Raw genomic sequence first — 27,726 nt, forward strand, 5'->3', positions numbered from 1 at the left:
TGTAAAAGAGAAAAAAACCACTAAAATCAGCTATCACAAGACTAGAGCTGAGACAATAAACTCTTTTTGGATAATTTACACAATGAAGTATTCTGAGTCTTTTCATACAAAATCCAGGGAAAGCTTCCTCTTTCTGAAAGTTTCACAGGAATTGATAATTCTCCCTCTTGCCAAAAAAGCAAAAAAAAAATTGATTTTTTTTCCCCAGAATACTTAGAAGTCTAGTGCATGCCACTAATAAGAAAGGAATTATACAGAATATAGTCTATGCATTTTATCCTTTAAATAAGAAATACACTCTTTTCTAGTCTACAAAGCATATGTTCCTTCTGGGGATCATTCAGAGGAAGAATTTCTCCTGTTTGAGGAAAAAATGTATGAAAGATGTTGTTAAAGAGGTTATTTTCCAAAATATTGATCTTTATGAATCTACAAAGAGAAGATTAAATAAATATTCTAAAATATTACTGTACTGACAATCATACAATTTGTTTAACTAGTGAATTCTCAGAATTTAAACATTATTCTGATTTGTTTTCTTGTACCTACAAAAATACCTGGGATGTTTTGAATAATTGAGTGAACCAATAATGCAGAAATTTGTCAATCCATCCTACGTATGTTCACAGCATTCAGCCTGGAGCAGCAAGCATAATCAGGTATGAAAACTGAAAAAAACTACATACTTCCTACCTTATTATATACAAATCAATCCTGCTCTGCAGTGAGATTTACTAGGTGTAACATAGTGCCTTTCCTGGAAATCTTGCTGTTAATATTAGTTTTAAATATTGGCTCTGAGGAATGATTGACTGGTTTTGCATTAGAATTCTTATCAAACAATCAGATGACTTACTTCCAGTGCTGTATTTATTATGACATAAAGAGATGGATACCAACTGATAGAAAAAAACCTCAAAAGTCAAAACTCACTAACGAAAATAGCCCTTCTGAGATTAATATACTAATTCCATAAAGCCCACTTACAACATCTCCTTTTCATTATGCAAACAGCTGTCATGTAACATAAAACAAGGTGATTTAAGAAAGGAAGAACTAAAATCATAATCTTAACAGCTTTGCCTACATGATATTGCAGTGCATATCTCTACTGTGTCAGATTCCTCTATGCACATTTCTTAGCTGTCCTTAGGTCACCAACACCTTTGTCACCACATACTTTATAGGATATTCAGCAGAAAAGCAGTTGCTGAACTCATGGCATTTAATGATCAGTGATCAAGTTACTGTACTAGTAACTGCCTATCATTTTCAGTAAATGCTATTATTTTCAATTAGACTCAGTTACTTGCTATACTCTTTGTCAGCAGAAATGGGAAGTCCATTATTCTGTGAGATGGTCTAAACAAAAGGCCTGAAGAAGAAAGACAAGCTCAAGGCATGTCCAAGCCAAAACTCTTTTCAAGTGGTGTCAAGGACCACTTCCCTGTTGTATACAAGGAAGCAGGGAAGCAGGCAGTGAAATATATAGGAAATAACTGAAGCTGTAGAGCTACACCATATCTGATAGGGTTGGTAAGTAAACCAGAGACACCTTACAAAAGCATCTACATTAGTGTTTCAGTTCAGACCCTGAATTTTTTTTTGGTAGCAAAAAACATGCACTGAAAAGTAGACTCCAGGCACGCAAACTGGCTTAGCTTCAAATTAAACTAACCCAAAAGGTATGCTTCAGGACTCTAACGTACTCCAACCGCTAATGGATGTTCAGCCTACAGGCCCAGACTAGAGTTAGACCAAAGTAAATGCCTCAATAAAACATCTAATGCAGGTCTAGGGTCCTCAGATGAACTCCTATTCCCATGCAATACTTGCTAATGTAGTCATAGCTGTAGTAGAGGTAAGGCGAAATTAATACTATAGAAACTATTTAAGGAAAGAAAAAACATTGCTACTTGGGTTAAAAGCCAACCTCCAATAAAGTGCAGTATGTTTGGAATGTCTCCATGTCTATTCCCTAGCAAGCTGTTTTTCAAGCTGCAAGGATCATTTTCATTATAAACCTCTGTGTGTGACAGGCTGACATTTATTCTTGCATGTCTCTTCACTCACATGGACTGACTGGACCTAATAATTTTACCACTAATCTCTCTGTTACTTGTGAGGCAAGACCCAGAAGCAAACGGGGTCATGAAAGCAGAATTCTTATTCTGCCTCTGCCTTTGGAGTCAGAAAAATGAAGACATTTTTAGGTCAGGAGGAAGGTTTATTTTGCTTTTCCATCACCTGTGTCAAACTGCAGTCTGATAAAGCATGCAAGGGTGACTTGTTTTGTTTATAGGCTTTTGGGTGGACATTGAGTCAGTTATTTGACTGGTGAGAGGAAGCATTACAAGAACACAACAACAAAAGAAGTAGCATATATCATGGGGTAAAATAGCTGCCCTGTTTTGAAAGTTGTTGGTTCTAAAGTCATTGCCAAAGGCTAATAACTGAGAAATGAAGGCCTCTGTGTGACAGCCTGAATTTTCTCTGGATTCGCAATGTATCAAGAGAAAGCACAATCCAGAACTCTGAATGTCAGCAAATAATTGGTTTCAATACCATCTGTCCCTAACCTAGTCCATTGGGTTTTAACTCTGAGCAAATTCACTCTACCCTTTCTAAAGGGAGCCACAAGAACTGATCAAAGATAGCAAAGGCACCTGCTACTTTCCCTGAAGAGTATTTAATTGCCTTAATTTGTTTCCTAAATTTTTTGTTCCTTTTCTCCACTGATAGTATCCCTATAACTGGATTTCCAAAGACTACCATGCCATGGCCTTACTGGAGCACAAGATTCTTCCAAAAGCAAACCCAAGCTGCACTGCTAGGACTAATGAATGTTTTCCTTTTTACTGTTCTTATCCAATGAGGCATGCATAGGAACTCTTTCTGACACATTCCCTCAGTCTCTTACAATTTAGTATATTAGCTTTATTTGCTTCAGGATTGTTAAACTGATCTAGTAGGTAATAATGTCCTGAATGACCAAATATTGACTTAAATTGACAGACAACAGAACTGATCTCATTCCCTTTTTTTCAGACATCACAGGAAGTAATTACATAATCCATTTCAGTCCTTATACTTGCAAGCTTCATTTCATTTGCTTATTATATTGCAGCTTCTGCTAAATCCTTTTGCTTCTTCCCTCAAAGAACATCTAAGCTCTCCCTTCTTTTCTGCTCTGACTAATGAAATTCTTGGTTATATGTTAGTGAACTTAACCTTTTTTTTTTTCCTTTTGGTATTTTAGACATTCTTTTTTTGTCAGTTTATGCAAACTTTCATTTAAAAATGTAGCTTTCTTTACAGCTTACTCCTACCATCTTTGCCCATTCTAAGAGGTTCCAGAATAACAGAGCTTCAGTTCAGACGAGAAACACATTTGATGATACAGATTTTTTTTGCTTATTGTGTAGAGGTGGCCACACTCCTGGCACATAAACAACAGCATCAAAGAGGTGGAACTGGGCACTAATGGCAGAAAAGAGAAATTTCCGTCCAACAAAGAAAGCATTGGTAAAGACCCAAATGAGTTCTAAGATCCAGAGAATGAAAGGGTAAATCCATAAGGCAAAATGAAGAAGGAAATATTGAAGAATCAGGAACTGCAAGAAATAATGCCAAATCTCATAACACTGCAGAAGTAAAATCTGAAGTTGTAGTGCAGCTGACACAGCCAAAGACATGTACAGAGGAACACATTATTACCAATAATAAACTGTTGGAAAATGACCAGAGGATGTTCTGTAGATACTCAGAGCAAAGGAATGATTACCATGATACAAAGCGTAATTTTTGGATGGTTCTGTGGAAAGGTACTATGTCATCCATCAGTAACATGGACTGAAGAAACAGCATGTAGATAGAGTGGTGTGATTAACTGAAGAGAAGTGCAATTAGATCAAGATGTACAGAGCCTTAGAAAACTAGAAATCACCAGGAAGAGGTGGTATCAACACTTACTGATAAGAAAAATGAAACAAACTTACATCCTCACAATACATTTACAAGAAATACAGAGGGAAAAAGTAGATCCAACAGGACATCCTTTGACTGTGCCTGTAAGAATGAAGCGGGGGGGGGAGGGGAGGGACAAGCTGATGCTGAAGTATTAATACCTAATACTCAAATCTCCTTACTTGAATCATAAGAGAACAGCTGTCAAGCAAATTGAAGCAAAAGAGGTTTCCTTGGAGCTCAGAGAAGATGTCAGAGAAACGATACAGAAGCAAAAAACTATCTAATTGTGAGCATCATTATAAAGGTGATTGTTTATAAGAAAATAAAAACCTGCGCGTATGATTGGCAGATCATGAGAAAAGATAATACCTTGTCATACTACCAGATGATGAGAGTGAAACAGCAATGAAAACAATTGGTGGTGATTTTTTTATACAGTCATATGGAAAAGTATGTATTGTGCCCAAATACAGCAATAAAATAGAGGCAAGTTAAGAGTGCAGGGTGGAACTTCCAAAATAAACCCTCCATGCTCTCTGTCCTTAACTACAGCTCCTCTCTCCATATCTGGTTGTCTCCAAAGCTAAGACACTTGAGGAAGTGACTGAAAGGGGGAGGCCTACTCTATGTGTGTTTTGTGTGGATAACCTGAGTGAATAAACCAAGAAGGAATGAGAGTGAATGACACCAAGATTAAACAGAAGAAATGCCAGAGAAAAACAGTATTGGTTCAAAACATTTAGAAGTGAAATTTGGATTAAACAAGTATGTGTGCCTTTTACAAGACTAAAAGGCACTGCACATATCTCCCAGGGGTAAAATCTGAGGGCAAGAATACCCTCTGGTTACAATATAAGGTCCAGTACTATTGATGTCTTCTAAGTATTAGAAATTCTTCAGGAAGAAAAAAGTTGGCAGTTTAACAAGGGAATGAAGAAATACTGCTTTAGAGGATTTAGCAGATATATTGAAAAAAATTAGCTGCATACACATATTACAAATATGGCAAAACCATATATGCTAGCCATGCATTCAGTATCCTATTGCTATTGCAAACTGAAAAAAACTTTCTAAGGACCTGAATAAAACTAGAAGAAACTAGTTCCATGAAAAAGCTTTACTCTGATGGGAAGGATAAGGGAAAAGGACTGAGAACAATCCAAGGTGTAGATTATAGGCATAAATCCAAAGTGTAAAATATTAAATTTATTAAATTAGTAATTAAGTGTTATTAATTACTATACTTTCTATATTTCATTTTATTTGCTATTTCTAGTATGTATTTACTATTAAATAATAATGTGAAAACTAGAAAACTGACTCCATTCCAAATCAAATTCTACAAATAAATTATTTATATACTATTGCTGGGAATAACTTGATAAGCAGGTGACAAAAAAAGAGACACAAGCAGGGATGGATGGAAAAATATCTATCTGGAGAAAGCTGCTAGGAAACCTCACCAAAAAAAGTTGCAGATTGTAAGTAGCTTGCCAACAGGGGAGTGAAAAGAGAAGCTCTGAGTTGAATTATGACCGTACAGAAGAGGCTATTTATACAAGACATACTAAATCTGAGATGAACAGTAGAACAGAAGACAGGAAATATTAACAGGGTCCCAAGATTATGGGTTGTAACCTAAGTGGACATTCTAAGTTGACTAGAGAAGAAAATAAAGTATAACATAACAAGTTGCAATACTGCATACTGGGCACCCAACAAGCTTGGAATGCAACCAGGGGAAAAAAAAGCACTACCAGTGCAAAACAGAATTATAAATAATAAAATCGTGGAAATGAGGGGTTTTCAACAGTTACTGTTCATGAAACACATGGCAAGACACCAGATCCTACTTACAAACCAATGCAAGAGTGCTTTATGCTGGATTTTTCTATTTAATGAGACTGTTAATCAAAAATGTAAGAAAAGATTGACAAATATATATGTTATGGCTCAAACTTCAAAAAATCTGGGGCACAAATAGGTCAGTGATAAAATCCATTATTCATAATGGTGGTATTGTAATAACAGTAAGTAAATTGAAAGCTGTAACCACTACAAGATCACTGATCCTTCAGAAAGAGGCACTGGTGTCCTCCTCTAAACTACTAAGGAGAGCAAGCACTTTCCGAAGCCTCTAACGGCTCTTCTGAGTAATTAAGTGGACTATGGCATTTGAAATATGTTTCCGATGTAGGAATATTTTAGATAATAAACCAAAACAGACCTATAAAATGCTATGCATAATTTTAAGAGCTTTTTAAAACACATGCCAGGTAAATTTAAGAAGCACAATAAAACTCATAAAACATATACATACATACATAAAACATCTGTATTTATAAAGCAGCATATACCTCATGAGGTTTATAATCTGGAGGTAACTTCTCTAGCATCTCATCAGCAAGACGCCACACCACTGCTTCTCGGGTTTCTCCTTCTCCAGTGCTACTGTCTTTGGGCTGGATGCTCGCTATTGTACTTAATGTCTCATTAGCCAGGTTAGTCTGATAAGTTATATCTGCATTAGGGTGAAGTCCAAATACCTTAAAGTAAAAGGGAAAAAAACAGAAAAAAATTTGCAATTTTCCTTCTAAAATTGTATCAATGAAAGAATGCATGAAAATGGATAAACAAGGAAGAAAATCCTCAGCTCTATAAAACAATAGATATAATAGGTCAGTGGAAGTACATCCATTTAACTGGCCAAGGACCAAGCCCACACAAAAACATTATCATAGGCTGCATATACAATAGTGTTTTCATTCATATGAATGTTTTTTTTTTAACTGATCTCTGATTATCTTCACATAGCAGGCTTTGGATCATGCTGTGGAGTGCTATCAGGGGGTACAAACTGATTCCTTTCCACTGGTTCAGACTAGGGCTTGTTGGAAACATGTCATATGTGGACACTGACCCCTCACCACTAGCTCTTTGTCTCTACAGAACTATTGCTGTTGTACCAGCTCAAGTGGATGCTCCTAATAATCAGACCGGTTACTATTTCTAACACATTTTGTTTCACTCAGTCTCTTAGGCTTATAAGCTTGCAGCACAGTGGATAAAACACTGCCCATATTCGAAATATCTAAAGATTTTATGACTGGTGATATATTTAGGATATTTTATGGTTTAGCTATTTTTGGTTTAAGCCTCCCACTCCTTACTTATCCTTCTTCTGAAATTGAATTATTTTATTTAAGATACAGCTAGCACAGAATTACTGCAAATCTGCCCTTTGTCTGAATGATAATAGCTTTCTCAGAAACTTCCACTGAAATATTAGTAAGTCTATAGTTGTCAGGTTGACAATTGCAACTCTTCTCCAGGAGGAATTGTACCGTGACTTATTTCACAAGCCCTCATTTAATTATATATTAACTATCTCTTACAAACTTTGAACCACTGATCCAACAATGAGGAAGGCTTGCCCTCAAACTGAGCACCAAAGCCAAGCAATCTTCTGTTTCTCATTTTTCATGTTTTCATATTTTACATTGGAATTTGTATATTACAAGAAGACACTTCTAGTAACCAGTATTTACATACTCTGAGGACAGAATAAAAAGGACCATATGTAATATTGTTATGTTTGCCAATCTAGAAACTCAGAGACAAGGGATATAAGTGGCTGCATCTGTGTCAAAGAAAGAAAAGCTGCACTGATTTACACCAGTTGTGGATCTGATCCTTACAACAGCACAAAGAACACAGTACAGACCTAATACGGCGTGTGAGAGATGTGACTATAACTAGCACAGAATTAGGTTCCAAGTAGGATTTAACATGTTTTACACAGTGGCTTACTCAACTTGAACATGTAGAGCTGTAAAAAGTGAAAATATCAATGCACTTTATTACACATATTCTATATGGAATGAAATACGCATTTGAAGACACGCTCTTTTCTGCTTTTGCTCTTGCACAACAAGGGTTTTTTTGTTTGTCTGTTTTTGCTCTAGCAGATTTTGTGGCAATGCCCAAGTTAGAAACATGAAAAACATCTGCTACCGTGAATGTAAATTGCAGTGCTAGTCCAAGGGCTAACTTCAAAACTGGTGTAATATTGCCACAGACACGGATGTTACATGGGAGACAACTCTGGTCCTATGTTTTTATACAAGTGATGTATGAAGGAATAAGAACAAAGAAACCAGAGTAGTAAAGCAATGGATGGACCAGTGTCCTGGATGTCCTGTATATTAATCAAGGAGACCAATCTCTCATTCTTTTTGATCCAAAATCTCTGGGAATTTTTATTAAAAAAGAGGATTTTGGATTCTGTCTTTCAGAGGGTTTTTTTAGCCTGATAAATCCTTAAAACCAATTGCTAAAGCTCTATACCCCTCTGAAATCAAAGTCATTTTCAAAGGGATTGCTGAGTTCAATAGCCCTCTTCAGCAGTCAGTGTTTATTCTGATCAGAAGTTGAAATTTCATCAAAAGAGCAAGGATACAGCAATCAGACTTATTCAGTCTTTCCTTCTTAAGCAAAAATGGAAAGGGGAGGAAACAAAGATACACTGTTTTGACTAGCACAATATCCTTTGTGGAACGAAGAAGACTTGGAGATTAAAAGGTTAAAGGTTTCCATGAGCTATTTTGATGGATTTTGGAATGACAGAAGAAAGTCATAGCTTTTTTCCTAACCTGTGAAAATGTGAAGGAGAAAAAGATGTTTGCATTCCTAGACTTGATCCTATTTACATAAAAGTCAAAGGTAGAATTCCCCTACATCAAACCATACATACAGATTTTTTACAGGCATCAAAATACTTTGAAAATACATTGCAGCATTGTGAGATAGGTTCCAAAGTGCTTAGAAAAGCAGATGCATGGAAGTAGCACCTGAAATCTGGTAGAGTCAAGGTTCATACACTGATGGGAGCCACTTCATGAGCTGGGCTCAGATGGATCCCACAGGTGCATTATCATGGCTGCATTTACCTTCATCTGAAAAAGGTGCGTCGTTGCCAGCACAAAAACCCTTGCATTCTGCTTTCACTACCTTCAGAGATTCAAAACTTTTCAAGCTTATTTTATGACCTTGGAATCTTCTCACCCTCTCAGCCAGCACATTATCAGTAACAGAAAACCAGTTTTTTTCTCTACAGTCTTGTCTATTTAATTTTAATAGAACTTACTTCCAAAGGCTTTTATCAACTTAATAGCAATGAGACAGAAATCCAGAGCATTCACGTCTGTTTTAATTTTAACTAACTTCATCATGTGTGCCTATACTAGACGGAGCAGAAAGTTGCAGTCCTCCAATTAATGTGACCACTGCAGTATACACACACTGGGTCATGTAGAAGTGGTTGCAACCAAGAGCTACCTTGCACCCTACCCCATCAATTCATGGTAACATCCAGATCTTCCTGTTGTCGATATGGAATAATCTCCCAATTATAGCTTGCAAAATGAGACCATATGGCTTTTTTATTTTCATTATTTCTCAGTTTGTGTGTCTGCTCAATCCCATACAGCATTGCAAAATCACAGAATAGTTCTGTTTGGAAGGGACTTCTGAGGGTCTTCTAATCCAAAACACCTGCTCAAGCAGGGTCAGCTAGAGCAGGCTGTCCAGCACAGTGTCCAGCTGGGATTTTAATATCTACAAAGACTGAGACTCCACAACATCTCTGGGCAACCTCTTTCAGTGCTTGACCACCTAAGTGTTTTCTTGTAGTCAAATGGAATTTCCTGTTGTTTAATTTATGCCCATTGCCTCTTGTCCTTTTACTGGGTACCATTGAAAAGACTCTGGCTCCATCTTCACAACCTCCTCACAGGTATTTATACACATTGATAAGATCCGACCTGAGCCTCCTCTTCTCCAGGCTAAAGAGTCCCAGCTCTCTCAGCCTTTCCTTATATGGCAGATGCTCCAGTCCCTTAATCATCTTCATGACTGTGCTCTGGACTCACTCCAGTAAGTCCATATCTTTTCTTGTACTGGGGAGCCCAGAACTGGACACAGTACTTCAGATATAGTTTCACCAGTGCTCAGTAGAGAGGAAGGATCACCTCTCTCAACCTGCTGGATCCCCTCCCTCTTCCTAATGCAGCCTAGGATACTGTTGACCTTTTTACCATGAGGGTGTATGGCTGGTTCATGGTCAGCTAGTTGTCCACCAAGACAACCAGTGCAGGAATTTGCATTTCCACTTGTCAAACTTCATGAGATTCCCCTCTGCCCAGCTCTCCAGCCTGTCCGGATCTCTCTGGATAGCAGCACAACCACCTGGTCTGTCAGCCACTCCTTCCAGTTTTTTATCTCCTGTGAACTTGTTGAAGGTGCATTCTGTCCATCATTGAGGTCATTAACAAAGATGTTAAACCGTATTGGCCACAGTATTGACCCCAACATACAGCACTAGTGACCTGTCTCCAACTGGGCTTTGTGCCACTGATCACAACCCTCTGGGGCTGGTTATTTAGCTAGTTTTCAAACCACCTCACAGCACACTTATCTAACCCATACGTTGTCAGCTTGTCTATAAAGATGTTATGGGAGGTAGTGCCAAAGGCCTTACTAAAGTTGAGGTAAAAAACACCCGCTGCTCTCCCCTCATCCACCAAGCTGGTCACCTCATTGTAGAAGGCCAACAGGTTGGTTAAGCATAATTTCTCCTTCACAAATCCATGCTGGCTACTCTCAATCACCAGCTTGTCCTTCATATGTTTGGAAATGCTTTGCAAGAGGATTTTCTCCAGCATCTTTTCAGGGACTGAGGTGAGGCTGACCAGCCTGTAGTTCCCCAGATCTTTCTTCTTCCCTTCTCAAAGATTGGAGTGATTTTTGCTATCTTTCGTTCTTCAGGAACATCTTTCAGTCACCATGGCCATTTAAAAGCAATCAGGAGCGACCTGACAGTGACATCAGCCAGCCCCCTCAGCACTCATGGGTGTAACCCATCAGGTACCATGAACTTACACATGGTCAGTTTGTTTAAATGCCCCCTAACCTAGTCCTTTTCCACCAGGGGTAAGTTCCTTGTTCTAGACTTTTTGTCTCAGGGGCCTGGGATTCCTGAAGGCCAGTTTTACTGGTAAAGACTAAGGCAAAGAAGGCATTGAGTCTTTTCCATATCATTTCTCACTAGTTCTACTGTCCCATTCAGCAATGGACCCACATTTTCCCCAGCCATCTTTTTGCTGTTTACGTACTTGTAAAATCCTTTCTTATTGCCCTTCACATTCCTTGACAGATTCAACTCCTCTTTGGCCTTGCCTTTCCTAACCCTATCCCTGCAAGACTGGACAGTAGCTCTATACTCTTTCTGGGTCACCTGCCCCTGCTTCCACCTCTTTTACACTTCCTTTTTATGCCTGAATTCAGTTAGGAACTTCTTGTTCATCTATTCAGGCCTCCTGCTGCCTTTGATTTCCTACTTGTTAGGATGCATCTCTCTTGAGCTTGGAGGAGGTGATCCCTGAATATAAACAAGTTCTCCTGGACCCCTGTTATCTTGAAGGCAACATTCCGTGGGGTTCTTCCAAGCATGGAAGAAACCTGGAAGCCTTCCAAACCTGGAAGAGGTTGAAGTCTGGTCTCCTGAAACCCAGGGCTGTGGTCCTGCTTTTTGCCCTACTCCCTCATCTTACAATCCTGAACTCCACCATTGGTCACTGAAGTCAAGGTTGCCTCCGGATTTCACATCCCTGACCAGTTCTTCCTTGCTCATAAATATCAGGTCCAGCCAAGTGCCTTTCTTTGTTGGCTCCTCAGTTAGCTGTGCCAGGAAGTTGTCATTAGTGCACTCAAGAAATCTCTTGGACTGCTTGAACACTGCTGTATCATCCTTCCAGCAGATAATTAGGGTCGTTAAAGTCCTCCATGAGGACCAGGGCCTGTGAATATGAGACTTCTTCCAGCTGTTTGAAGAAGGCCTCACCTACCTCTTCCTGGTCAGCAGATCTACACTAGGTACCCACTATAATGGTCTGTGTGCTAACCCTGACCTATACATTCATGGCTCTGGAAAATATATCTGACTAAATTATTTATCTGACAAAAACTCCCTTTAATATATTGAAATATTTTACCTCAGGTGTATCAGTCACTGGCAATTGCTCTATGTACTGGAGATAGTCTTCAACTGTTTTCCCTTTTGGAATAACATAATCTTTGTAGAAACAAAATTTTTCACTAAACATATGCTCTCCAAACCACACTCTTGCATATGTATTCAGCAGTGCTTTGTCAAGGTCATCAGTTACACGGCCACCATACTGCACTTCTCCAAGCATATAGCAAACACAGCTCCAGTTCACTCCACGTTTAATGTCCATATCGTCCAAGTGATTCTGAATAAATTGCACACTAGCTGTGAAGTCTGCCTGATTAAATTCATAAGGAATATTCCAGCCCAATGGACCAAACTTTCGTCTTTCCTGTAAAATAGAGAGAGTGAAAGGTAAGTGTCTGATTGATAGCAATTGTGAAGAAAACATTAAGTGCTGAAGAATACATGAAATATGCTAAGAACGCAGTAGTCCACCTGGGGCTGTATTTCACCAACTTTAAAAAAACGGTTCTTCTCTTAACACACACAAGGCCAAATGCTTGATTAATTACATAGTAGTTAAGTATCTCTTCATTTATCATCATCATTAGAGAGATATGAACAAAGAATAGGAATATTAACATTTCCAGAACGAAAAAATCCTCTTTTTAAGTGCAGCAAATCTGTGAGTCTAGAACTATAGGTTTTGAATTTCAAAAATTAAGATACTGTTTTAGGAAAGGATGTCCAAACTCATCAGCCGTGATCATTGTCTGTGGTCCTCCTATGGACTAGGTATATTCATACCACTGATGTCTCTGCATGGTGCAGATGCAAGTAGCAAAAGCTGCTTCTTACTGAATCATTTGCAGATGCAGCTGTCCAGATGTAGTTGTTAGGGCAATATCTGGTATTTAAACATTCTTAATTTCCACCAAGAAAGAAGCAATGGGCCAAAGACAAGCATACCACAGGCTTCTACTGGACCACAAAGTATCAGTGCATGGATGCCACAGAGTTAAATTAACTAGACACCAAATACAAAATAAGGATACTGCAAAATCTATCAATAGAATGATGAAAAGTTGTGGTTAATCCATAAAGCACTATCTTTAATGGAACTCCTGAAAGGCAAGACCCAAAATCATCTTCCACCTTCATTTCCTCCTACAGGTTTCAGTGCAGGAAGGATTTATATTCACCCTCTTAGCCCTTCTCATTGTGAAAGCAGCAGTTTTAAGACTATGGTTTTCCAACCCAAGCTGTAAATTTCTTTAATGTGCTTTCATGATTTAAAATATTAGTAAAAAAGCAGTTAGTTGAAAGACAGATCACACAGCCATGCCCAAAGACTTTAACAGAAGAGTACACTGATTGATCATTTGTTGACTGTCCTTTTTTGCCTCTGAAACACCATCCCTGTTGGAGGTACAAGATCAACATGAGCAGAGTTCTAAGTTCTAAGACAGTTGCAGTAATAGAGGTGTGTTGTTTTCTTTCTTATTTGTATTAATTTACCAACATGGGATTTCCATTTAAACATATTTTTCATTTAATAAGATGGTGCATTAATAAATGAAAGATGGTTTTATGACAGAAGAAGAGAAACATATTTTTAAACCTGAACAGTTGTGTGAAGAAATGCTACAGCATACAGCAATGGTTTCCACTGCGGCATGTTGCTCACTTCTAGGTGATCCTGAGTAACAGCTGAGTATGTTCGTTTTAAGCCAGCTTTCACACCTAGAAAATAAGTATAAAAATGTTATATTTGAGGAAAAAAATGTATGGAACCCTTAAGTCCAGCTTCTGTTAAGCAGAATTCTCTATTACAATTTACAGTTTCATCTTATTTATAGCTTCAAATAATCTCTTTGAATTAATTATCTGTTCAGCTGGTCATAACAGGCAAACTTCAATTACATTTTTTTTCAGGTAGATGACACACCAAATTAAGTTCAGCAGTCTGGAAGGAATTACAATTAAGTAATCATATTCTAAATGTTACCAATAACAACTGAAATATAAACATAGCTGTCCAGCAACTATATGGCAATCAAAAAGACACCTAATGTCATATGAAATATAGCACTGAATATCCAAGAGTTTGTGTTTTGATATTTACATATAAAATGAGATTTTAGTTCTACCAAAGACAATTTTATTTAGATTTCATTCCTATAACAATCACAACATTCTGTATGCATCTTCTCAAACTGGCATACAGGCACCAAGCTGGTAAGACAAGAACCTAAATTCATAGTGGAAATACTGATACTTGGGGAGGTTTGTTTGGACACTGACATTTTATATCCCAGGAACAGCTTTAGGCAGATGATATTGATACAATCTCAGCTTCCATGGAATACGTAAGCCTCACTACTCCCAGATGCTTTCAGGCAGCGCTACTGAAGCATCGTCTGCCTCCAGTAGGCAACATTGAGCATGAGTTGTTGACGCCAAGTCCCTCTTATGATATCTTCCACCTAATCAGTTTAACACAAGTCTAAAAAGACAGATTTCAAGTGCAGAGAATAGATCGTCCAAGTCATCATACTTCCTATGACACAATATAAGCCCTTTTGCCTCTTTCCTACTTCACAAAAATCCTGTAGAAAAATATTCAAACACATAGCTTGTCAAAGTATTACAAGGGTATCATGAGTTCCAAAATCAAGACAAAGTGATCAAACAGTAGTTGCCCCAACCAGCGACTAAGCACCACGCAGCCGCTCGCTCACTCCCCTTGCCCCAGTGGGATGGGGGAGAGAGTCGGAGGAGTAAGAGTGAGAAACACTCCTGGGTTGAGATAAGAACAGTTTAATAATTGAAATAAAGTAAAATAGTAATTATAATAATAACAATAAAATAATAATAATAATAATAATATACAAATCAACTGATGCACAATGCAATTGCTCACCACCCACTGACCGATACCCAGACAGTTCCCGAGCAGCGATCGCTGCTCCCTGGCCAACTCCCCCCAGTTTATATACTGAGCATGACGTCATATGGTATGGAATAGCCCTTTGGTCAGTTTGCATCAACTATTCTGGCTGTGCCCCCTCCCACTTTCTTGTGCACCTGGCAGAGCATGGGAAGCTGCAAAGTCCTTGACTAGCATAAGCAGTACTTAGCAACAACTAAACCATCAGTGTGTTATCTGCATTGTTCTCCTACTAAATCCAAAACACAGCACCATGCCTGCTACTAGGAAGAAAATTAACTCTATCCCAGCTGAAACCAGGACAGTGCCTTATTGCATCATGCTACCAATGTGTCAGGACAGTATCAGAAACTAAAACTGTTTATATTTCAATCTGACTTAAATTGTTACACCAGGCATATTTCTATTACTAAATGCAAGTCGTAAATTGGCTATAACCTGACTTATAGAATAGCCTCTTGGAGCTATAGGGTGTTATCATTTGAATGATATCATTTGAAAAATCATTTGAATGACCACAGTACAATAAAAAGATGGTCAGCACTGAATTAAAAAAGGGGGAGGAGAAGAGCAAGAAGTAAGAAATTTTTAACAGCATACTGACTAACTGCTCAGAGTATATACACTGAAACAGGATGTCTTTCACAAGATCAGACATTCTGTAGACATCTTACTAATGTTCAAAGGAAGATGAATACTGAAATAAGAGGTTTAAATGCCTGAGGCATTAAATATGACCTTGGATAAAAATTCTCAGCTCCTACTGACTTCATTAATTGAAATCAGTGGTAACACATACATATAAATGGAGGGCAAGTTAATGCATTACACAGTTAGTTAAAGATGAGGGAGTTAAAAGACAAAATAAGTGTCAGGCTTCAGGATTTCTTTCTGCCATAGTCCAAAATATAAAGTAACCTTCCCTCATCATACATAATGAGTAGATATAAGGCAGTGTAGTAAGTTGCTTCTATAAACATATAAAGAACACCTGCAGGTAGCAGCATAATTTGGGGAGAGAGAGGGACATTCAAGAGCAGGAGAGCAACAGGTTACAGACTACTTAGAAAAGCTGGATGTTTTCATATCACACAGAATAACACCAAATAGTTGAGGTTGGAAGGAAGGGACCTCTGGAAGTCATCTTGCACAAGACCCCTTCTCAAAGCAAGGTCAACTAGAGATGGTTGCTCAGCGCCTTGTCCATGTGGGTTTTGAGGACAGAGCCTACAAACTCACCAAACAAGCTGTTCCAGTATTTGACCACCCTCACAGAGGGTTAAGTTGTTTCTGATTTCCTGGATTTCCATTTGTGTCCATCACCTCTCTTTCTGACACTTGGCACCACTGAGAAAAGTCTTGCTGTTTTCTTTACTCACTCCCATCACATATTTATATGCATTGATAAGATACCTCTTCTCTCCTCAAGATTAAACAATCATAGGTCTTTCAGCCTCTCCTCATACGTCGTGTTCTCCAATCCTTTCAGCATCTTTGTGGCCTTTCACTGGACTCCTTCTGTCCATGCCTTTCTTGCACTGGGGAGGTCAGACCTGGACACACCACTCCAAATGTGCTCTCACCATGTCTGAGTAGAGAAGAATCACCTCCCTCAAGCTGCTGGAAATGATCTTCCTAATGCAGCTGAGGGTATTGCATGCCATCTTTGCTCCAAGGGCGTATTGCTGGTTCATGTTCCACTTCATTTCCACCAGGAACCCCAGGTCCTTTTCTGCAAGGCTGCTTTACAGCTGGTCAGCTCCATCATGTATGGGTGCATGAGGTTCTTTGTCCCCAGGGAGAGAACCTAGCATTTCCCTATGTTGAAGTTCAGCAGATTCCCGTCAGACCATTTCTCCAGCCTGTGAAACTCCCACTGAACAACATGACCTTCTGGTGTATCAGCCTGTTCTTCCCACTTTGTATCACTCATAAACTTGCTGAGGGTGTCCCATCATCCTGGTCACTAGCAAAAATTTTAACCACTGCTGGCCCCAGTATTAACCCCTGGGGTACGTCGCTGGTGACTGCTCTCCAGCTGGATTTGTGCAGCTGACCACAACCCTTTGAGCCTGGGAGTTCACACAATTTTCAGTCCACCTCACTGTCCACTTTTGTAATGCCTACTTCATCAGTATGTGTATAAGGATGTACTGGGGGGGCAGTGTCAAAAGCCTTCTTCAAGTCAAGATAAACAACACCCTATGCTCTCCCCTCATCCACTTAACTAATCATCTTAATGTAGAAGGCTAGCAGGTTGGTTACGAGGGTCAAAGAATAGTAAGTAATCAATGGCTTAAGATACCCTAGCAGCCAGAAAAAAAGCAAAGTACACCAGGGACAGATACTGTTCAACATCTTTGTCAGTGGCTTGGATAAAGAGACAAAAGGCAACATCAACAAATTTGCAGAAAATACTAAATTAGAGAGTGCGGCTGACATAATAAATGGCAGAGCAGAGCATCAGTCTGAGGGATCTAGTAAGAGGTGAAGACTTGGCCAACAAAACCTGCATGAAGTTAAACAAGTGCAAAGTTCTGCACCTGCAGCACAATAACCCCATGCATTTGTACAAGCTGAGATCTGATAGCTGAGATCTACTGGTAAGCACCTCAGGGTTATCACAGATGCCAGGCAGACTATAAGCCAGAATTGCACTCTTCTTGCAAATAAGTCAATCCAGATAGTTGACTACCTTAGAAGAAGCACAGCCAGCAGACTGAAGTTCTTATCACTTTCTACTTAGCAGTGACCAGGCTTCCTTTCAGATATATTGTCCACTTTTGGCACACAAGGGAGGTGTGGAGAAACTGGATGGGGCAATAAAGGTGGTCAGATACTGAGAGCGCATGACATACGAAGATAGGACAAGAAGACTGAGATTGTTTAGTCTTTTGAAGAGGAGGCTGTAGTATGCAAAATCCAGCTTAAACTGTGAATACCGAAAGGTGGCAGATAATTGTGCTCACGTATGAGGGATGGTGGCTGTCCAAAAGTGAAATTTTGAACTCTCAAGAACAAACCTGCTACTTGCTAGCTGCAAATGGTACAGGCTGCAAAAAGTGAAACATCCTGAATCCTCCAATTAATACAGAAACATGAGTCAGACCTGCCAATTAAGATGCTGATCACACATTGTGCTTCTGCACAAAGACTACTTAGGTTAGGAAAACTGGGGGCTTAGAGGCCCAGAAAGCACGAGATGAACATTCTAGCCTGAGGAAATATCCTGGAAGAGAGGAAAGATCCTGGAGGCAGGGGAGATGCACAGAGGCAGATGCCAGGGGATGCCCAGAGACCTAGGCCAGTAATGCCCAAGACTGGTAGCTGCAAGTAGCTGCACAGCATGAAACCAACATGACTTTCTGCTCGACCTTCCTGGATGAGCAGCGATCTCTCCAATGGGAAGGGAAGTCAAGCCAAAATGAATGCAATACAGGAGGCTGGGAGCATGAGAGAAAGTGTGTGTAAAATAAGCAAGTAGCATAAAAGCCCTAATCTCATTGGTTCTTAAGTAAACCCCAGTATTCAGATCCAGTTTGGGTTGTTATTAACTGTCTTGCCTGTGACAGAGGCTAAGGGGTGATTCAATAGCAGCTCACAAATACTTGAGGGACAATTACAAAGATGCTGGGGTCAGTCTCCTGTCAGCAGTGCCAGATGACATAACAAGAAGCAACAGCCACAGCTGCATACTACAGCTTGGGAGGTTGAGGTTGGTGTTCAGAAGAGTCCTTCCTTTTCCTTACCCAGTAGAGCACAGGACTGGTCCCCCTCTGCATCCTTGGGTAGGGTCAACAGGACAGAAAGAAAAGAGTGATGAAGTGTACCAAGCTTAAGAAAGGACCGCTGACCTGGCATTCTCTACAAACAACAAAACCACTATCAATTTCTGTTACAAAAACAAACAATATCTATTTTCTCACCAAAAGAGTCATGCTTTACACATCGCAAGACTGACTTACACAGTGCTATATTTAGCCAATGAAACAATGGAGAATAAAAACTAAAACACTGCACTGAGTATAGTGATACAGAGTCGGGGGGGAAAGCAAGCCCCAAAACTCAAAAAGCATGGTTTCCTACCTTGAGGGGGTTCATTAGTAAATTTGATAGAGGACTGTAAAAGATTAATAGGAAACTCTGGGTGAGCCTCTGTAGTGATCCAGGTCCTGAAACCTTCACTCATAGATTCTGTTGTTGTGATGGTGTCCATTAATTCATTAAGAAACTCCAAGCCAAGGTGGCAGTTCTGTAGAAGGAGCCATCCTCCATCTTGCATGCACTGATTTAACAGGCGCCTTGCATGGACTTCCTGGCCCTGACCCATTGAAATGGCACGACAAGGAATGTTCTGGAAGGAAAAAAAAAAGTTTCTTTTATATGTAGTTCTTTAGAGTGATTATACACATGATGTATTGCTTCCATAGGTCCATGTGTAGTAATATTGTGCCACAAGGAAAACTGTTAATATCAATGGAGACTGATTATATTAAAACAGTAAACAAAAAAGCAAAACCCGCCAAGCTGCTCTTATCTTCCACCTGCTGAAAGAAAGCTACACCCACTGGACATAATATTTTTTTGCAGGTCTGACAAAGTCAATGGGATAAGACAACAGAAACATTTTCCCTTCTTTTCGCCCACTTTCCCAAATAAAGCAGGACATAAAGCAACATAGCTGCTTGACTATTCTTCTTCCTATGATGTGGACTATCTTGAGATGGACAGATACTAAGTCTCCACATAATAGCTAATGCACAGAGTAAAGCCAACAATTTTGGTGTCTTTTTACTGTCTGAACATATTTATTGCCTCTAACAGAGAACTATCAAGGAAGCAGGCAGGACAGGAAAGTATGGTTCACATGAAGTCATTCCTTAGCAAACATCCTATGTTGTTAATTGGCAGCTGTGGAGCCACTGATTCAGAGGATTCTTGTTCAGTGATCTGCTAGCTCTATCTAGTTTTCTAGCTGTTAGTTTTGTGGACTCAGAAGAGACAAAACTCATAAATGCAAACACAAGAATTCTGGACATTTATGGAGTCTTTCCTCCAGAGGCCATGGGAAAAGAAAGCCAATTGTTCAGAAAAACAGAAGATGATACAAGCTCTCACAAGGGGATCTGAAAAAGACAAGCAGACTAGGTTGTGATCAGGACTATCAAGTCTGTAAGTAATGTGCAGGCAAACCCCCTCTTGCTTATCGCTCTTACTACCTGTGTTCTTGCTAAGTAGTCCGCTGGCTTAGGCTGGCTGCCTGACTCCTACCAGGGAAAACTAGAATTATCAAACTCAGTTCAGCATATTATTCTATACACATGTTGAGGGCAAGGGAATTGATGAGAAGACTTCGTTTCATGGACAGTTTCATGTTCAAGACCTACAGCTGAGTATCTCTCATGCTGTGAGCCATGAGCTGCATAAAGACTTATCAACCTGGGCCTATCTTCAGCTGGCTGAGAGCTACAAAGGTTAATCTTAAGTTTTCCTGCTACTGGGACTCTCACTGAAACAACAAAGAAGGAAGTCATCCAGTCCTAAACAGCATGGATGAGGCTGCCCTACTTTTGCAGGAGAAAAAGTTTAAGCATATGGACACAAGCTGTGCTGGGTCATTTGGCCTTAGGGTCAGAGAACAGGCCCTGACCTGATTTTACTGAACAGTATAAATACAGCTGCTGTATATGATCCTCCACATTCTGGCAAAAGATTTAAGAAGAGAATGCCAAAGATAAGAAAGCAGTTAAATCCTGCTCTCAGGTCAGTAAAACCTGAAATTGCAGCTAAAAGAAGCAAAGCTAAATAGCCTGCGAAGTTGGCTATGTGCTGGAGGAGCACAAACTTTACCTTTTCTAAGATGTATCTGAGTACAGCTAGCACTCCCATGAGTCAAAGTCTATGACTACCCCTGCAGAGTGTGTAAATATTCAGCTGGTACATAATTCCCTAACAAAGCAGCTGCTCCTAATTTGCTCTTCTCAGCAATGTTACCTCTCAAATATATAATCACTAAAGGTTATAGAAACATCAAGACAAGGAAAACATATTTTTCACTATGGATTGTCCTCATTTTACTCCTGAAAGGACTCTATCAAAATGTCTACATACAGAATGTTTCTCTCAATAGTGAGTCATACCAATATATCTGTGTCATCTTAATACATGGCTATCCAGAAGAAAATACTGTCATTTTAGTCACTACAGTGGCCCTGACAGTTCTATTGAAGGTTCTGTGATTCATTCCCTGAAAGAAGAAACTATCTCTATGATAATAAAAATATCTGGTTTTAATGAAGTCAAAGTGCTAGGCATAATGAACTTCATTTTAACTCAGAAAGTTAAATTTTCGCTCCAACTTCAAGTGAAAGTAAAGGGGGCAGAAATCCAACTAGTTTTAAGATAGACCTTGCTTGGTTTATAAACAAGGTTATACAGCTCAGTAGTCACACATACTGTTTCCATTTCTTTGGGAGAAGGCCATCAGAACAACTAAATTCCAGAGTGAAAAATAAATTCTGGTCACAAATCTGAACATTTCCAACTGCAGATAATTGATTTATATTGTTAATATCATACTTAGAGGTACCATGAGTACTGACAATCCATTTTAAGACTACAAATCATGCCTGTAGAAGAGAAATCACTGAAAAATAGGCCCAGCATGTCTTTTGAAAGTTTTCTATCATTAAGAAGAAATTTTAAAAAAAGGATACTTTGGAGGTATAGAATTACTTATATACCAAGATCAGATCCTTGGTGCAGCTAACCTATGTTAAGTCAAAGGTTTATTCTGGAAAAAAGCAGAGAAAGCCCAGAGAAAGACAGGAACGAAATACAATTTGTTGACAAACTAGCAAAATAAACACAAAGCCCTCTTGCAAATGTTTCTGAAAACTGTAAATGATTCCTAGACACATTTTTCAAAAGCTAGAGAACTACTCAAGTGCTCCTCCAGTCCCACAATGTTACTAAACATTTAAAAATTTATTAAAAAGATGTGTGTTTTTTTAGTTTGATTTGCAGAATCTGGATGGCTTTTGTAAATTTGAAAGGTTTCGATATGCTGTGTGGTAAGATCTTGACTTCAAGAGATCAGACAAGAACTTTACAGTTAAACATTACAGTTAACTTTACATTTACAGTTGACATTACAGTTGAACTTCAAGTTATGACAGCCTATCTGATGTTGCGTTGTTCATAAAACACGTGAATAAACAAGGCAATCTCTTTAGCTCTTTTGCAACCTCACTTTCTATTATTCTAGACATGTTTTCTTAAAGCATGAAAACGTATTAAAACTGCCCACTGCTATATACTTTCAGAATGATGGCAAAACCTGCTGTCTTTTAACAGTCACATTTACAGAGCACCTTCTACCTACCAGCACTTCCCCAGACAGGCTAAGGTCTTGCTTAATAATTGACATAATGGGAGAGCATTTTGTTCCACTCCTTGCAAGAGTGACTCTAAGTGACCAGCTGACTTCAAATAACTCTATTAGGAGGTTAGTGTCCCTCGTCCCCTTACATGGCCAATGGGATAGAAATACTCAACTCCTCAATGCAAGTCAGAGTTAAGTTTCAATCACGTGTTCTGAATTGCTTTCAAAGGAGCCACTCTTTATTGATTACAGAAACTAACTCCTACTGGAGACTTACTTTTGCAAGTAAGTCTTACTTACTGCATACCAAAATCCTGTACCTCTAAATGACGTGCATTCTAACAGGGAGGAAAATTTATGGAGATCTACTGTGAATAACTTCTTGGGAAAATTATACTTGTATCTACATTGTGAACCATAAAACATAAAGCACAGAGCACCTTTAAGTGATGCTGTGCTGTAAGAAATGTTGAATGTCTCCATCAAGTGAACTTATTGAATGGTAGGTTCTCCAAATTAATTTTTCTTGTCACCATATTTGTGAGTTTTTTCTGTCTCTTCATGTAGTCAGTATTACTGTCAGCTCCTACAGTGAATGAGATACAGTGTAAACCACAAGTATTGTTTTGTTCTTATAGCCAAGTACTTTCACTAAGTAATGGACTATCAGAGTCTGCTGGAGAAAGACAGAGGGCTCATTGGAATCAAACAACTGGAAAAAGCAAGAATGCAACATTTCCATTTCCTCAGTAAATGCATTTCGGCTACTGGTCCAAAATTAACTTCCAGAGAACACTGGTATGAATATAAGTATCATCATTCAAACTTCTATAAAATGTGGAAATACCATTTCTAGTTCAAAGGATAGTTTTAAATGTCTTTATCAGCTCTAGCAAACTCAGATTAGGAGGCTACCTTTGATTTTGCAAGACGTTCTATATTTTCAGTGGGGTCAGACCCCGTTGATAAAAAGCATGTCAAAGGTGTTCGAGAATCGCTTTCTGTCCACATTGCTTCCATTTCAAGAATAAATCCTTCCACATATTTCCCTCCAAGAGATTCTGCAATGTAGTGTCGAGCCTAAAAAAAAAAAAAAGTGACCAGAAATATATACCTTTTATTTTTTTATTTAGCATTAATCACTGATGTGGAATTTACCAATACCTACATTGGAAGGCAACACCTTTCTAAACTTTCATTTTCAACTTTGGTGTAACAAAAGTTACAGTCCATAGGAGGCAACCATTGAAATTCTCAGATAGCAGACTTCAAACAAAAAAAAGAAAGAATTCTGCTCACACAACACCCATCCGATGAACATTGTTGCTAGAGGATGCTAAACGGTTTTTTAAAAAGAGCTAAAGAAATCCATGCAGAATAGGTCCACTGTCAGCTCTGAAGACAGCTCAGATATTGCCCCTAAATTACTGACTGCTAAAGCTTGGTGGATAGCCAAACAAAAGTTTCTCTCTATATATAGCTCCTCTAAGCATGTATTGTTGACACTGTCTCCACAGCATAGCAGATTAGACAGATCTTTCATCTGACCAAGTTACAATCTTCCATATATTTGTTGGAACTTCAAACAAATCCTCCTGTCCAGTGGTTATCCAATTCAAGTGTCTTATGCTGAATATCTATTTCTACAAAGCATAAACACAGCTCAGACTTTATCCTTAAAGGTCAAGCCTTCCTTTATGCCTCTATTGTCCTCTTTTCACAGACATTTTCTAAAAGGACTTCTAAAGCTATCCTGGTCTACGAAATTTTTTTTGACTGACATGATTTTCCAACTGTGTAAACTACTAGCACAGATTCTGAGGCATGTATTATGGAAAGAAACACCCAGGAACAAGGTGGACTGAGGAAGACACCAATTCCAGAAAAAATAACTCGAACACCCACTATTAACTGTAACTTCTGCCCTAGTGAAAAGAGGTAAAATTTTGTAACACTTGGGGAAACACAGTAGGGAAAGAAGAGATAAAGAAGATAAGAACAAAATGGATTCCCTCTTTCCTCAAAAATTAAAATGATTACAGTTTTTGAAACCACTGTTCGGAGACATTCTTTCTCAAAGATGATTGTGCAAGACAATGAGTGTTGATAAATGAGCAGTAGCAGCTTTATTATTTTGGTCTGTTTAAATTGTGGCAGATGGAGCTCCCATGCTTCTCTCTTACTTACCAGCTGAAAAGAAGGAAAGGAAAAAGGATGGAGGGGATCTGGTTGAAAAAGAGGTCCATGAAAAAATGATGTCCCCTAAATACAACACAGATACTATCACGTTTAACATGTTGAGATATGCAGGAAATCAGAAGTACTACTTTCCAGCATAGCTAAAGACAAAAAAAGTGAAAAGAGGGTACTCATAGGCTCATACATCTCTTTTAGACCTACATAGAGAAGAAAAATCCAAATATCACAGACTGTGGAGAAAATTCTAGTCTACTGCAGTTTCTTTTATGCCATAAGACAGTCTTAATTATTACTTCCTCAGCATGGAGGGTAAGTAAACAGTTTTTTCTGCTATTTTAGTGTACCTGTTATCACAGTGAACTGTTCTCTTTCCACTTCTTCTGTGAAAAAATAGGGATGTATCTTCCAATTCACCAGAAGAATGCAATTGCTTTACAAGTTTCATGACTCCACTTTAGAAGCGCCACACAAAAAGAATGGTATTCTTACAGCTCCAACACAATTTATTTCATGTTTTGCAATGCCTTTTCTAATTAATTACAATTAAATAAATTACTATTTCTTTCACATATATTTATTATAAGGATTTCAATATCTGATTTTCAAAATAGCTCACTCTGCAACAAATATTACAATAAAAACAAATTCAGAGAACGTAATTTTGGAACTAGCAGTTCTACAGGAGATGCCACATGGCATAACCATTGTACGAAAGCAGATCTTACTTGGGCAACGGTATGATCAGGGCACCAGCTACGGACAAGGAGCAGTTTACGGAATTGATCCAGTAAGCTGTCATACCCATCAGGAATAACAGCTTTTTCAGGTGATTCTTCATCAAACCAAGCTTTCCAAGACTTCTCATTCCTAACAACTTGCACCAAAAGTTGATTAAAAGGGTACAAGCTAGATAACTGCACAAGATTGAGCCATGTCATGTCAAGGATCCACTTTTTTGGTTTTGGTTCCACAGAATTCAGATCCAAACTGGCACCTCCTGCAAAGTAAAAAGCATTATAGAGGAAACCAACCATTGTTAAACAGAAAAATGACAAGTAATAAAAAACATTTAATTCTATAATTTAGAGAGTAAAAATCTTTGTAAACCAGGACATGGAGACCTAGAATTTGCATGGAAGAGTCATTTAACAAAGACCTACTGGGGAAGTGGTCTCAGTGCCTCCCAAAGCTGATATCCCAGTAATTTTTGTGCTGCTTTTTCTCCGTCTGTAGAGTTGGAATAAAACTTGCCTACCTAAAAGGATACCCAAAACCAAGTCTTTGTATCAGGTGTAGAAAGGACCTATGGTTAGTCCTTCACCTAGGCTACAAAATAAGCACATTGTGCGTTCATTTCCAGGACTGTGCAACTTCAACAGCCTCTTAGCTCAACCACCACTCCAGCATCATGCCCATTTGCACCTCCAACACAGCTGAGTCACAGCTGAACATTAAATCGGTGTTTGCAAAGCAAACTGAGGTATTTGGATGGCAAGTACCTGACTGTACTTATCTTATCTCAGTACCTGATTGTACTTATCATACCTTGGGGACAGTTGGGTCCACCCCCATCAAATTTTATAAACTTTACTAAAATTTTTCTTTGTCACTGTGTCTGAGTAGTGACATGCAGTGGTGGCATAATGCAATGTTTTACAACATGTAACAGATTTCCACTTTTTTTATACTGACACTTAAATGTGGTACAGAGTCCTTATGCATTCACATGCCTGCTCACCAGCCATCAAAAGAGATTTTGCTGACTGCCTCCAAGCTCACAGACATAGGTATGTGGCAACTCAAAAAAGAGGAACACAGGAGAAAACTATAGGGTCTCTTACAAAGTCATGGACATTTTTTTTTTCTGTTTTGCAATGTAAAACAGTTAAATATCTTCATCTAAGCATTATTTTGATAATAAATAATCTATATTGCTCTTGTTTTGGAAAATTTGTCTCTTAATTCCTTCTTGGATTATATATGCTTTCATTTACCAGTTTAAACACATTAGATCCACTGGATATAACATATTGTTAGTGCAAGCACTGCAAAATCTGAATTTGGCAGTTCACAGACATGTAAATAGGAATATTTTTAGAGCAATTACCTTTGATCAGTGTCTCAAACTCAGTGTGTGAAACCTTCTTGGCCTGCAAGTCAATCTTCAGTGCCAGAAGCAATGTAAACAGGAATCTGTGATTTTCATACAGTCCTCGAACTGTGTACTTGAAGACTTCATAGGTGAGATGCTCGATTACATATACTACCCTTTTTGCTGTGATCTGAGATTTCGGAGATCTTTCCACTGATAGGTCAAAAATGCCAAGGAACTGCCGTAAGGATGTTTGGTACATGACATTAACTAAGCTCATTTCCACAATTAGGAAATAAAGGATGCTACCACGACCAGCAACCGGCCGATACTCTTCACGTGCAGTATTGATTTTCACCTCTGTCTCCGCTGCTATGTTTAATTTTTCACTGACCTTAAAATTAATGGAAAAGTCCATGAAGATTAAGTCATGTCACTTGTGATTTATACTGCACAAGCAAAAAGAAAAGGTCTTGATTAAGATCACAACGGTATTTTTAGTCAAGCTTTGCTTCCCTCTGTCAGTGTTTCAACACAGACATTGTGTCTTCATGTGTTCAAACACCAAGCACAATGGGATTTAATTCAAAATTACACCTGCAAGATATGCCTGGAATATAAAGCAGTATCCAGGTAACAGTTTAATTTTGCAACATTTTATGAAGGAAAAATGATAGCGTTTCTACTATTTATTTGTTAAGAAGTCAGATGTTAGATAAAAACTGTCTACAAATAATGTTTAAATTACAATTACAAAATGTATCTGAAATGCATTAAAAAATCACCTCTTCTGCTGTTGTTTTAGTGATTCTTAGGACTTCTATCAGAGACTCATCTTCAACCAAAGAGCCCTCTGTACTGGTTAGACGGAAGAGTAGATTATCTTCAAGCTCCTGCATTTTCCTCTTGTTAGATGTCACTTCTTCCATCAGTTTGACTCTTTCTGACTCCAGTTCCTGTATTTAGAAATATTCCTTAGAATATTTAAGATTAATTCAAAGAAAGATTCCTTATAATGACACAGAAAACATGTGATTTCATGCATTACAGATTGAAAGCTTTGCTGCTTTTTCTATAAAATACAGAAATATTATATACTAAAGTAATTTATACGTATACTG

The 27,726-nt window shown here is 38.6% G+C and overlaps 1 protein-coding gene across 1 annotated transcript in view; it reads right to left on the reverse strand.

Annotated features, from left to right (window-relative positions):
* Positions 1-27,726, reverse strand: part of LOC104036568 (dynein axonemal heavy chain 5-like) — a 175,276-nt gene that overhangs the window by 20,903 nt on the left and 126,647 nt on the right. The window contains exons 65-72 of the mRNA XM_075704666.1: positions 27,391-27,561; positions 26,621-26,999; positions 25,239-25,510; positions 23,230-23,394; positions 19,017-19,284; positions 13,602-13,723; positions 12,021-12,368; positions 6,327-6,515 (exon numbers count right to left, since the gene is read on the reverse strand). Coding sequence (XP_075560781.1) covers positions 6,327-6,515; positions 12,021-12,368; positions 13,602-13,723; positions 19,017-19,284; positions 23,230-23,394; positions 25,239-25,510; positions 26,621-26,999; positions 27,391-27,561 — 1,914 coding nt within the window. The remainder of the gene's footprint in view (positions 1-6,326; positions 6,516-12,020; positions 12,369-13,601; positions 13,724-19,016; positions 19,285-23,229; positions 23,395-25,238; positions 25,511-26,620; positions 27,000-27,390; positions 27,562-27,726) is intronic.

This window comes from Pelecanus crispus, chromosome 2 (assembly GCF_030463565.1).
Source record: "Pelecanus crispus isolate bPelCri1 chromosome 2, bPelCri1.pri, whole genome shotgun sequence".
NCBI lineage: Eukaryota > Metazoa > Chordata > Aves > Pelecaniformes > Pelecanidae > Pelecanus > Pelecanus crispus.